The sequence below is a fragment of the Lissotriton helveticus genome, chromosome 1_1 (assembly GCF_964261635.1).
Source record: "Lissotriton helveticus chromosome 1_1, aLisHel1.1, whole genome shotgun sequence".
In the NCBI taxonomy this organism is placed as follows: domain Eukaryota; kingdom Metazoa; phylum Chordata; class Amphibia; order Caudata; family Salamandridae; genus Lissotriton; species Lissotriton helveticus.
This window is the reverse complement of record NC_136057.1, coordinates 524995628-525008613: the sequence shown is the minus strand read 5'-3', so window position 1 is coordinate 525008613 and position 12986 is coordinate 524995628. Positions and strand designations below refer to the sequence as shown.

The 12986-nt window shown below is 41.8% G+C and overlaps 1 protein-coding gene across 1 annotated transcript in view; it reads left to right on the top strand.

Annotated features, from left to right (window-relative positions):
- The window catches only part of ANO2 (anoctamin 2), a 1767324-nt gene that overhangs the window by 624133 nt on the left and 1130205 nt on the right, over positions 1–12986 (top strand). The window contains exon 4 of the mRNA XM_078673987.1: positions 8850–8948. Coding sequence (XP_078530113.1) covers positions 8850–8948 — 99 coding nt within the window. The remainder of the gene's footprint in view (positions 1–8849; positions 8949–12986) is intronic.

The window sequence follows — 12986 nt, the reverse complement described above, 5'->3', positions numbered from 1 at the left end:
AGACCTTTCAACATAGTTCTATTACATAGTACAATTCCATTGCTTATTAAAGAAACATGCAATCACTACAAGGAGGCAGTAATGGACTCTGGATTAAAAAAGAGTTCCAGGCTGTCTAAATTACTAAACACATTTTTGACATATTTAAGTTATGGGATCACTACCATTTCCTCAAGGACTAAACTTTAAGGATTGGCTTTGAAACGCCAATCTCAGGCATATGCCACATCTTAATCCAGAACATCAGAAGAACAATACTAATGCATCATCTAAGTAACTCATTTCTACTTCAGCATGACAAATACAATTAGATAGGCTCTGGGGGAATGATAATAACCAAAGTACAAAGGTGCTATATTTAGGATATGTTTTGAGCTGATGTATCTCTAGACTCCTCCACCGCAGATGCCCACCTAAAAACATTTCCTCTCGTACATTAAATATAGGCATGATTAAACACACAAGGCAATACATAAAACACACTTGTCTCTGAGACATCAAATATATTGGACTGGGATAACACAGCTTTACATGTCCTATCGATCGGTTTGAAAGGACAACATTTCTCATGATTGTACTATCATGTCACTTTGGAATTTTGCCAATTCCATAGTTTCTTAACAGCTCAAAGAAGTTTTTAATTGATGGTGCCGCTCCAGGTTAAATCTGGAAGCCACCAGAAAAGAATGAGTGAGGTGGTAAATTTGCGCACAAACCAGAGCTAGACAATTGTGTCAAAGTAAGATGAAAAATAAGTTATACTGACAGTAAAAGGAAATCGAGAAACACTGATTAGAGGAATTTATGAACTGTAAAGAACAACATAAAAATAAAGAGCAGCAAAAAGTAGGTAATATAGTAAAACGTAATAGGTAATTAAAAAATTGCTGTGTGATGCCCTTGGCTAGTTGGATAAAAGGAAGAATCCAGTGGAGACTATTTAGTAGTCCATACTTACCCAGTACAATGGAGAATAACTTGGAAAAAGAACCATACGCTGATCCTGAAGGGAAGATAAGCCAACCACAAAGAAATCAATTCTATGGAGAAAGTTTTTGAATAGTTTTGAAGTTATTGGCCTTGGAGATCCGTGATGCACTGCTGAAACTGATCATAATACTGCATGCTGCCGTTTGGGTGTCAGTAAGCCAATGCACTTTGAAAAACGTCATTGATTGTGGTCTGAAGAAGCAGGGCATACTGCCTGCTTTCTGCTAACTTTATTTCTAACGCATTGGCATAGTGACACTGCCTCCAACCCTCCTCGCACCCCCCAGTATTGGGTGATCATTTGTTGCTGCAAATTATATATGCTGCTAGACAGGACTTTTATTGGTCTACAGCATTAATTGACTTACATTTGTTCTTTCTTCAGACCCATGAAATGCAAATGAATGTACCACAAACAAAGATAATGATTTTTCGTAGAGGGTTTATTTAGGGCAGCTTTTTTATCCCTTAGTGAAACCCTGCCTGTAAAAGGCCTTCGACTAGAATTAGCAGGCCTTACGTCAGGCTATAAGTCTAACTCATATTGTATTCATGTGAATTGCCATTCCTTAAATGCAGTTGCAAAATAGGTAATTGCAAAAATTCCTATTCACTATTTTGCAAATGCCTTCTGGGTGATACATCCCAAAAGGGTTTTTCCGGTTCGCAAATGGGGCGATTCTGCGAATTGGCCCGGTTGTGAATGGGAAAACGCTTGATACATCTGGCCCTCTGTTCTTTAATTAGATTTCTTTGCTTGTTTCCAGAGAAGTTGTAGTTACAAGATTATATCCACATTTAAAAAAAGGTCTTCTTCCATTTGAGTAAAATATTAGGCCTCAGCAAAGTCAAGACAAATCTTTTTATTTGGATTGTTGTTTTTAATTGGCCAAACATCTATATGGGGCTTAGAGAATTTACAACAATGTGCTTAAAATGTTCCAGATTACATGACATTGACTTGGTTGAATAGATTTAGTATATTCGCTAAAATGATAAGTATATGTCAAATGGAGAGTGGTAACACGTGTGTCATACTTTGAAATATTTTATGAAGCATTTATCTTAAATTGCAAAATGTGCAGTGTATTTCGCTCTAGTTTAGGATGCACAATGTCAAATACATAGAACACCAGCTTGGTGTAGAAAGCGAAATTTTCAAAATGTATTTCTGTTGAGAATTTGCACCATTTAAGAGGTGAGTGTTGGAGACAAAGGAAGCAAGTGATTACACTTTAAAAGCAGCGCATAACACAGGCTCTGAAAAGAGATGCAACATTTGGAGACACTGAGAGTCTGTGTCTAATGTTTTGGAGTTGTTTGTCTAAGGAAGTGTTAGACTGGACAGGCTTAGGGTGGTCTTCCCCAAACGTGTTGCCTGTTTCCCTCACCTTTTTGCTGACTTCCTTTTCTTGGCCTTAGGACTCTGAGCCCTTTTACCACTGCCAACCAGTGCTAAAGTGCATAGGCTACTCCCTTAAAACATAGTTTGATGCATGTATCCAAAATTGACTTATTTGCTTTATCTATAAGTCCCTAGTAGTGTGTTCTACCGGTACCCAGGTTCTGAGAAGTAAGTTATACCAGTGGGGCTGCAGCATTTATTGTGACACCCATGCAAGTAGCAATTTAAACGTATCTCAGGCTTGCCAGTGCAGAGCCTGTGTGTGCAGTCTTACTGCCATGTCGACTTTGCATTTAAAACTCCTTGCCATGCCTTAAACACCCCTCTTGTTACATATGTCACCCCTAAGGTGGGCCCTAGGTAGCCCATGGGGCTCGGAGCTGTGTAATTAAACTGTTGACTACTGTTAGGCCTACCCCTATCATAGGTCAACATTGGTAATTCCTTATTACACTTAAAAGCTGTAATTCCTGATTGAGAAGGGATTTCTCTCATGTTTCATATCATTGGAACGGAAATGATAAATCCTCTTTACTAGCAAAGTTTACTATTACTATTTTAGAAATGCCACTCTTAGAAAAATGAAATTTCTCTGCTCTTAGCTCTGTGTGCCTGCAACATGTCTCCAATACACATCTGAGGTGGGTGACAGTGGAGCTTTGTGCATTCTCTCTAGACAGCTACACACAGAGGAAGGTATTATGTTTGACTGAGTGGCCATCCACACACTGATGGGTCATCCTGGTCAGGAAGGGAGGGAGTAGCTGGCACACCCGAGTAGGCAATGTCCTGTCCCCACACTGAGAGCAGCATTAGTGAATCTGGGGCCAGAGCTGGGAGTGAGGACCTCTATACACTTCAAAGCCCCTCTTTGAAATCACCTCCACTTCAAGGGCACAACTGGGTATGAGTACTGGATCTCTCTCCCTACCAAAGCAGACACCACTAGAGCTGGGAAGAAACTGACAGGTATAAGGACTGCCGTGCTGGCACAAGGACCGTCACTGTGCTGCCCTGCTGCCTGCTACCCTCTGCCCTGCTGAGGAAGAACTGGACTAACTTAATTTAACCCAGAATGATCTCCAATGGCATGCTGGCTTGCCTCCTGCTCTAACACTTAGGGATATTAAAGTCTTACCCCCTGCTCCTGTGCCTGGTGAATTGGAAGTGGATCCAGGTGGAAGTGGAACCAATGCAACCTCTCCTGCATGAGGCAGAATCTGTGCATCAAACAAAACTGGTGCATCAAACTCAAAACCACTGCATCACCACAGCTTCAGAAGAGACAATCAATGCATCCCCTTGACTGCATGGAAAACCTTGGCGCATTGCTCTTGGAATCAACAAATCTCGTCTCAGGTGCTTTGTCTTTGGAATGGAGCACTGCCATTGTTCTGTGAAGAAAATCAATGCATCACCTCGATTGCTTGATCAGCACTGATGCATCACTCAGCTTCATCTTGCTGTTGTGACCAGGACCAAGTACTTTAGTTCAGCATGCCTTGTGTGGATCCTATACCCGGCCCATGCTCCATCACAGTAGGTCTGAACTCTTAACTGTGCCTGGGTCCAGCGTGACCTGATAAACCCCAAAGGCATCTATTTTTCACTTTTATTCTTTAAAAATTCATGCCAGGACTTCTACGTATTGGGTTTTTGAAATGTTGGTCTTGTTTTATTTATCAAATCATAATCTATTTTTTTAAACTAGCGTGGAGTCTTTTTGTGGTGTTTTCACTGTGTTACTTGTTGAAGTGTGGCACAAATACTTTTCACTTTGCCTCTTAAGTTAAGCCTGCCTGCTCTGTGGCAAACTACCGGAGGGTGAGCACAGGTTAATTTATGGTGTGTAGCCGACTTCCCCCGACTAGGACTGTGGTTCCTGCATTTCTCAGGGTGCTTTTCTCTGTCAACCAGAAACCCAATTTCTAAGAAGAAGATACATCACATGACTTGGGAACTAACATCCTATGTAGTGCTAGCAGGTTTAATTCAGTTATGGATTAAAGTCTTGTGAGTAGATTGAGTTGAAGTAGAGTTATGTGCTGGGTGGGGGATTTGTAGGGGGACTGTTGAAGACTCCAAAAGAGATGAGAGTGCTGCTGAAAAAGAAATTGATTAGTAGTTAGTTTTCAACAGCAAATTAAGTTTTATTTTTGAATGAACGAATCACAGCTTAACATAAGACCGATACGAGGTAAGTGGCTATCCATCCAGTATGTCGGATTGAGGGATTCTAGGAATATATATGTATATTTATATATATTACACTGGTTGGTGTTTTTCGATGGGTTACTCCGATCCCATTTCTCCGTGAGGCCGCCTTGAAGGGTTGGGGGCTCCAGATTCGGGGAATCTTTGTGTGGATATATATATATATATATGTATTTGCTGTAATACATGTTAAGAAAAGGTGCTTTGCCATTTTGCCAGCGCCTGAAAGTTTGAATGTATATATTTTTTTTCTTAAATGAAAAAAACTGTCTTTGTCCAACTGTATTTGATCATGTCTACAACAAGAAAAATATTAATAAGAGACTGTTTTTATTTGGCGGAAATTGTTTGGCCAAAATAGTGTCACATTGTGCAGATTCATTTATAGTGTACCAGGAGTAATGTGAAGTGCTTACAGCTACTAATTTGACACTGTACGTTTTGATTTTACTGACCGAGAAAGTGTACAGCAAGGCCGTTTTCCACTGAAATTGTAGAGTAGATTTCCACGGAAAACTGAATGGTTATTTGGAGTTTCCAAGTGTTCGCTTATCAAGTAACGAATCTACAGCACGAATTATAATGGTGAAATTTGAAATTTTAGGTGATGCCATGTTTTGTGCACATACCTGTTTTTAGGGAATTGAATGTTTGTTTTTTGTTTTCATAAAGCTGATAACTGAATGCACTCACTGAAGATATGTGCAGAGAGCCTGAATAGGTTCCACCAGTTTATTGGCATTGTCACTTTAGAATTGGGGGTATGTGTACTTGTAAATGTCAGAGGAAAAAAAGCCTGGTATTGGTGCCCAGCTAACCTGTTTCAGAGGATGCCCTTAAGACATTGGTGCTGACCTGAGCAGGCATTATATTATGAGATAACTTACTAGTGTGAGAATGTATATCTGTAGTGTTTCATTGAAGTATGTAGAGAGCTTTACTGTATTATTTATTATGGGCAAAGTTTGCACAGAAATTGTGTTTTGCTATATGTATACCTGACATTTTGCGCTACATACCATTCCAAAAACTGGATCTCAAATGCAGACTTGCCATTACTCCACATATCTGCACTCCATAGTGCTTTAGCCTAGCTCCTAATTAGATTCTAGCTTTTGAATCACCTACCTGGGCCACGTTAACTACTCTGCTGGTCAGCTGGAGGATCAATGGTTTCCCCACATGATAGGGTCATTGGGCAGTAATTAGGCCAGGTCTGAGGAGAGGAAAAGGTGGAGATGCAATCTGTATGTGCTAAATACTATTCAAACTGCACCTGGCCTGGGAAGTCCAACCCAAAGAGAAACAAGGAGAGCAGCCAGAGCTCTGAAGCCAGTCATGAGAGAGGTTTTGGAAACAACCTTTACAACGCAGTCATCACATCGCACTATATTTACAATGCAGTCATTACATAGCAACATCCTTTACAACGCATGTCACTACAGCGCAACCATTAAATTGAATGTCACTACAACGCATGACATTATAATGCAAGCATTACATTGCATGTCATTACAACGCATAGAATTACAACGCATAGTACCCCTACACTATCCAACACATACCCTACTGTTGCACCCCCTGGAGTTAGAATAGTAATTTCTACCCCCACACTATCCAATACTTACCCTACTGTTGCACCCCCTGGATTTAGAATAGTATTTTTTACCACTACACTATCCAACAATTTCCTTAAATGCAATGTAATGGTATGTGTTGTAAATCTAGTTTTAAAAAATGTGTTGTAATGGAATGCAATGTAAATGTATGCATTGTAAGGGATGTTGCGGTGTGAAAAATGAGTTGTAAAGGCATGCGTTCTAAATATATGCATTGTAACGTCATACATTCAAGAGGCTTACCTATGCGGTTTTAGAGGGAAGGGATGAGACAGCTTTGTCAATTAGGCTCACGGCTTAGGCACTCTGAGACAGACTTTCAACAGGTCACTTGAAGGTGCCATTTTGGAAATTTGTAGAATGCTGAGCAGGAGAGTTGGGGCAGGTGTGGCGTGATGTCACCCTAAGTTTTGACAGAAGTACATATCTTCTGAAACCTTCCCTCCTCACTTAAAGACCACTGCACAAGGAAGACACTTTTGAGAACAAAATAGACCTTGGGGATGTTACTCTGGCATAAAAATATTTTGAGACAGCTCCGGAAACAGGTTCCAATTCTTTCTTTTTCAACTTTGTGGGCAATGGTGTCTGCAATGATATTGTCATGGTTGAACTATGGAAATGCCCTGTACATGGGCCTATCCAAGCAGTTGCTGGGAAAGAGCAGGTGAGAATGAATGATGCAGCAAGATTTTTACTTAAGCTACCAAGATGGGCGCATGCCACTCGGCTGCTGCAATATTTCCATTGGTTGCCTTGTTCAAGGGCGTGTGTATTGCACTCAAGGCACTTATGGCACTGAGACAGTTTACATCAAAGAACTTTTAAGGCACTATGTGCCCCATCAATGCCTTCTGAGGAGAACCTGCTGACCGGCCCACACTTTAGTAAAGCAACCATGGATGGCAGTGCATTTTCAGTCTTGATACCTCAGGTATGGAATGGATTGGCGGAGAGTTTGAGGAAAGAGCCTGCCCTCCTTCCCTTCCGGAAAGTTTGAAAACTTTCTATTTAAACAAGCGTAGGAGTAAAAAGTTATCATAGCCTTCAGGTAAGTGCCAAGAGACCAGTGTTATTTGTGTGCTATATAAGGGCCATTAACATAACATAACAGAGGACCCCTGACCAGCACTGTAAAGATGGACTCAAGGACCTCTAATTTAAGCTGGCCCCTAGGGACTATGATTCATTTCTTTAGGGCCAGTGATGCTGCCCCATCATAACCTTTGGGTGTCGATAGAGTGATGGACCTGCTGGGGGAAGCCTGGAGTGCTATCCTTGTTCTTCTATGGAGTGGTTGTGCAGCAGTGCGACCTCCATAAGGAGCCCCCCCTTGACTTCGCCTGGCCCAGGTGCCCACTAAGTAGCCCAAGGAGGCTGTGGGACCTCCATGGTGTAGGCAGGAAGGGCATGCTGCCTTGTGGGCACTGGGTAACTGCTGTGGAAGACCTGGGCTCAGAAGAACTGCTAGGCACTTAGACAGTAGACCTCTCCTGTGCCAAGAGGTAGAACTCTAAAGCAAATGGGTTACTGAAAAATGGGTGAAATTGTAGAGACCACAAAGCCTGGAATAAGTCCTCCATATGGCTAGCGGATGCCACAAGGAGCAAACCACAGCTTTTCAATGAGATACAGTCCAATTGGGCCAAAGAAAAACAAGAGAGCAATGTCCTCCTCCATTTGCATCGTGTGTTTTCTGCTGGGCCAACAATCAGCTGTGCGAGGGAAACCTGATTAGCCCTACTTTTGCATGTTTCTTTTGGTAGTGCTCTATGTTCAGTCACTGAGGTATACAAAAAAGTGATGGATGTAATGTTTTAGATAATCTCAGCCACTGGTAATTACTCAGGCCGCATCACAGTCCATTGTTATTTCCCACACCGTGCCACCTCAGTTTAGACACAGCCATATGCAAATCAGTTTTGACCTTGCAGTCAGCCCAACCTGCCATGCCAGGTCCTTCCTTACTTGGAACACAAGCAACCCAAGACCTGTTTTGCCATGTCTGGCACTCCTTAGTTGAGCGTAGCTTGGTTCCAGAAGAACAGTGAGTATGGGACACATGTTGCACTTGGGGTGCTGCACTGAAGTATGGACTGCCAATGTACTGACATTTTGCTTGCCTGGAACATGTGCATATCTACCCTTAACAAATACCAATGCAAATAAGCTAATCCTTTACTTTGCCAATGATTGTTTCCATTCTTTTTTAATCATCCATATGTGTTTGAACAATGTGCTCAGGTTACAATGAACAATGTGCTCAGGTTACAATAATTCAAAGCCATTGCACCATTCAGAATCCTATTTTCCTCTGATTTGCATTGACATTAAAAATAGTTTTGGTACCGGTCCACCCATGCTTTTCATCTATATTATATGCAATGGTTATTTCTATTCATGTAAATCTTTTTGTGCAAACCAGTGTTCACCACATTTAGACAGCAACTGTGTGTGTTTTTTGTGGCATATGCTTACAATAAAATATGACCTTCTCACCTGCATGCTTAGGCACGACCTATCACTTTTACAAATGCTTGTTTAATAAATGCTACCTAATGTATATTTGTTCTCTATTTTGACAACCACAACTTTGACATACCATATTAATTACTTTTTAGATCAAGTCTCAAGGATGCAGCTTCGTCAGAATTCACGCACCTTGGCATGTGCTTAGCCGAGAAGCAGAATTCCTTAAAATAAAAGTGCCCACGAAAAAGGTAAGCCCTCAGTGCATGGATACTGTTTTCTATGGGAGACAGCGTTTACAACACTGTGAGTACCACGAGTGTTGGTAACAACGCAGACGTTACAGCGTCCGCGTGCGTTGTTACCACGCATGGCATTACAACGCAAGTCGTTTATATGACTTGCACTAGATGGCGTGCAACACCAGGGAATGTTTTGGATTTTAAGTACAACACATTCCCTACTGTTGCGCTAATTGGAGTAGGAATAGTAATTTATACTATTCCTAAATCCAGCGCACCATCCAGTGCAAGTCGTAGAAACAACTGGCGTTGTAATGCCATGCATGGTAACAACGCTGACGATGTAACGTCCGCGTTGTTGCCTACCGCGATTAAATATGTGGCGTTGTAACGTCATATATTCGTGTTTTTATACCACTAACATCTATTATTTCAGCACAATTTAAAATGTTGATTATGAAATATCAAAATAAAGTAGCAGGACATTTGTTTGGATGTCACTAGGCCAGATCAATGTACAAATGGTTCTTGTTGGCTGACAATTGGAAATAATTCACCATGAGAAACACAGATTTCCTAATTAATGCTGTATCTCTGTAAAGAACCAATGTATTTAATTCAGGATTATGTAAAGTACATTATGCACTTCTCGTCTGTTTCGGCTAACTTATTCTATGCGTTTGCCAATATTGTTTGGCAAAGAAGACAACCATCCATGCTTCTGTTGTAGAAATGACCTAAAAGTACCTCACCACCTCTTAGCAAGACAAAGGTTCTAACCACTGAGGGAGTGGTAGGACTTAGAAAGGAGGGGAAGATGGGCTTGACTGATTGTTTTCTCACATAGTTGGAATCGGTAGGAGAGGTTATTTTAGGGGATGACGGAGTCTTTTTGCAACAGAATTATGAATGAATGCTCCACTGACAGGACTGTTTTAATTAATTTCCCAAACTGAAAGTAATTTCGTGGTTCCGGCAGCAAGACTCGAATTGCCCTAGAATGTTGTCCCTAACACATACGAACACTTTGGTGTCACACCTCCATCTTCCACAAAACGTCTAACTCTGGCCTTTTACTCCTTTTAATGCCTGGAACCTGCCTCACAGATTCATTGTCAACTCTCAAAAACAGAGACCAGCGGTGCAATCCATAAACAAGATAAGATAGTTCTTACTAGACTTCATGACATGCAAACAGGCACCAAGTCAATACTTGTTTGATCCTATTTTTGTATTGCATCACTATTCTGGCATTTTAACTAGTCTATTGTTAGTACAGGAATGCCCCCAGTATACTGAAAGGGCATGTAACCGTGCCCTGAGTGCCCACTTGCATGAGATTGTGGAATCTTGACCTTTTCAATGACCTAGCATCAAGTTGATCTTAAGCGTGCAAATAGGCTTAGGCATGTTCCTTGTAATGTGGGGTTCAGAACCTATTCTGTGACCTGGATGGGTACCCAAAGTTTGCTGTCATAGTGGGTATAGGACTACTGTCCGTACCATGAGTGAATCACATAAAATGGTTGCGTAACAAGTTTTTGTAAATTATTTTGTATGACTAGACCTTTTACTCTGCATCAGAGTCTTGTCTGTTGATCCCACTCATTACATTTCAGCCAAGATCCTTGTGCTGACATTCCATGTGCATATCAAGTGCATGTGTGTGCAATAAGTCTGAACCATTAATCTTGGTAGAACTCTGTGTGTGGTGAGAGTCTGAGTGCTGGGATAAATGGGATCCACTGTGCATGGCCCCTGCTTTCACATGACACAAAATGAAGGGTGAAAATAGCCATCCCAGGCAGTGCACATTTATTGCATTTATTTCCCGTGGTGCAGGGTGGAGACTCAGATGCTGAAGTGAAGGAGGATGGGGACAGGTCTCCCCTAAGACCTTCTATTAGGACCTTATTTGTAAAGGAATGCTAATTAATGTTCTTCCTGAGCATTGTCATATTGTAGATGGTGGGGGTCAGGGAAGGGACTGAGGTCTTTTGTTCAAAGTGAGGAATGTTCTAATTGGGCTGTCCTTTTGTCTGTCCCTGGTTACTGCTTCAGGAAGGCTGATCACAGCCGGGTACAGAGATCTCATACTTCATTGTGATCTTGTTTTGATACTTCTGCTTAGAGCCAACATCATTACTACCTGCCATGGGAACAATCAATTTGCACACAGGCTGTGTCTAAGGAGAAGTCACAAAATGATATTTAAAAGAACAGAAATGCACCCTGTTCTAACACGAAATATGTATAAATGTATACGTTATTCATGACAAAGGAAGCTGATGCTCCTCAGAATACTCCAAAGGCAACTCTAGGACCAGGGTTCGTATTTTCCTGACAGTCAGTCTCTCCCAGTGGTGAAGGAACACCTCCTGGTCTCTTCATTTCTGATGATGGACCTGAAGGTTGGCCTGGCTTACCTAGAAGCCTAAACACAAAGAAGGGACTAGGAGCGCTTCTAGGCCCAGCATGCAAGCTCGCTGAAAGTTTATGTATTCCAATAGGGTATGCAGTTCCTCTAACATGAAGGGGGACAGGGGAGAAAGGTCACTGAGAAACTGAAAAGCAGATCAGGCGATGCGCTTGCTTGGAAGCAAGAGCCCCCACACACCCTGGTGGGAGTCATGCGTCATCATCGGGCAGCTCCTTGTTGGGCCTGTGTTGCAATGCTGAAAGGGCTCCTGGAGGGGCTCTTTGCCTGAGGTTTTTTAGAATAAGACACCAATGTGAAGTGTGAATGGAGGTGCTCTAGCTGTAGATTCGTGTAGTGTGAATTCAAATTAGCTAGGAGGTACCCTAACATTTTTATTATGTGGGTCCTTTTGTTAATATTGAAAGCAGTGGGTGACTGAATGTGGAGGTAATGATCCAACGCAGCTCATAAGGTAGAGTACATAAAGGTCAACATGTTTCTTGCCAAAGGTTGTCGTTATCGATCAGGGCAATTTATCAGGATCAAAAACTTAATCTACTGGTGATTTGGGGATTATGAGTGTGATATTTAGCCAAAGGTGCCCAATCACATGGAGCAAATGCCCTCACTGTATAGTATACCTCAGTATATCCAAGGACCGATCTAGAAAAATAAAACTAACCAAGTTTAACAGTGGGTATACAAATGTTATACCCATACTGGAAATGCAAATGTATTAAGCAGGCCCCAGGGTAAATTCATGCCAACGTTTGTATAAATATGTTACCGAATCGCAATTTGTGTTTTGTACATGTATGGCATATAAAGGCACTTTTGAAGTCGGAAACAGCCAAACTCTTCAAATCAGGCCATTTTCAACCACCAAATTGCTACTGTAGGATCTGCTTACTACGGTTACTCCCACTTTTTGCTGTGTTTCACTGATTTATCGACTCGATAATCTGACTGGGGCCCTGCTAACCAGGACCCCAGCCTAGCTGCTTCCTCTCTAAACTGATTGCATGCACATTAGGTACATTCCAAATTGGTTACTGGGTTACCTTTGTGAGTCTCTAGTATATGGTACCTTAGGTACCAAGAGCATAGGTAACTCAGAAGCCTACCAGGGGCTGAAGCATGTATTATGCCACCCCTGGGAAGCTTACCCAAATGACACCACGGGTCTGCTACTGCAGCCTGGGTAAGGTGGTGCTTGCACCCCTTGCTTAGATATAGTATACATATAGCTACCTATATATACAGACACATATAAACATATAAGTCACTCCTATGGCAGGCCTTGACAATCCTGGAGGCATAGTGCTTGGTTTTGTGTGAGAGGATGCCCAAGCATGAGCTGAGCCCCTCTGCAGCTTTTGGAATCCCTTCCTTATACCTGTTCTGTGATAAGGCCATACCATATACTCTTAAGTGCATTATAACCTCGCTGTAAATGCTAACTTTGGAATGGCTGCATCAAAACATGTCATGTTTGGTGTCAAACACTTTGGAATCCTACCCCCTCCCCCACCAGTCCTGGCAGAGGGGGTAGAATTCCACCCTTCTAGAGGGAGAATACATGTACACCTTTACTTTACCTGTAATAGTTTTAAAGATCCCCAGCATCA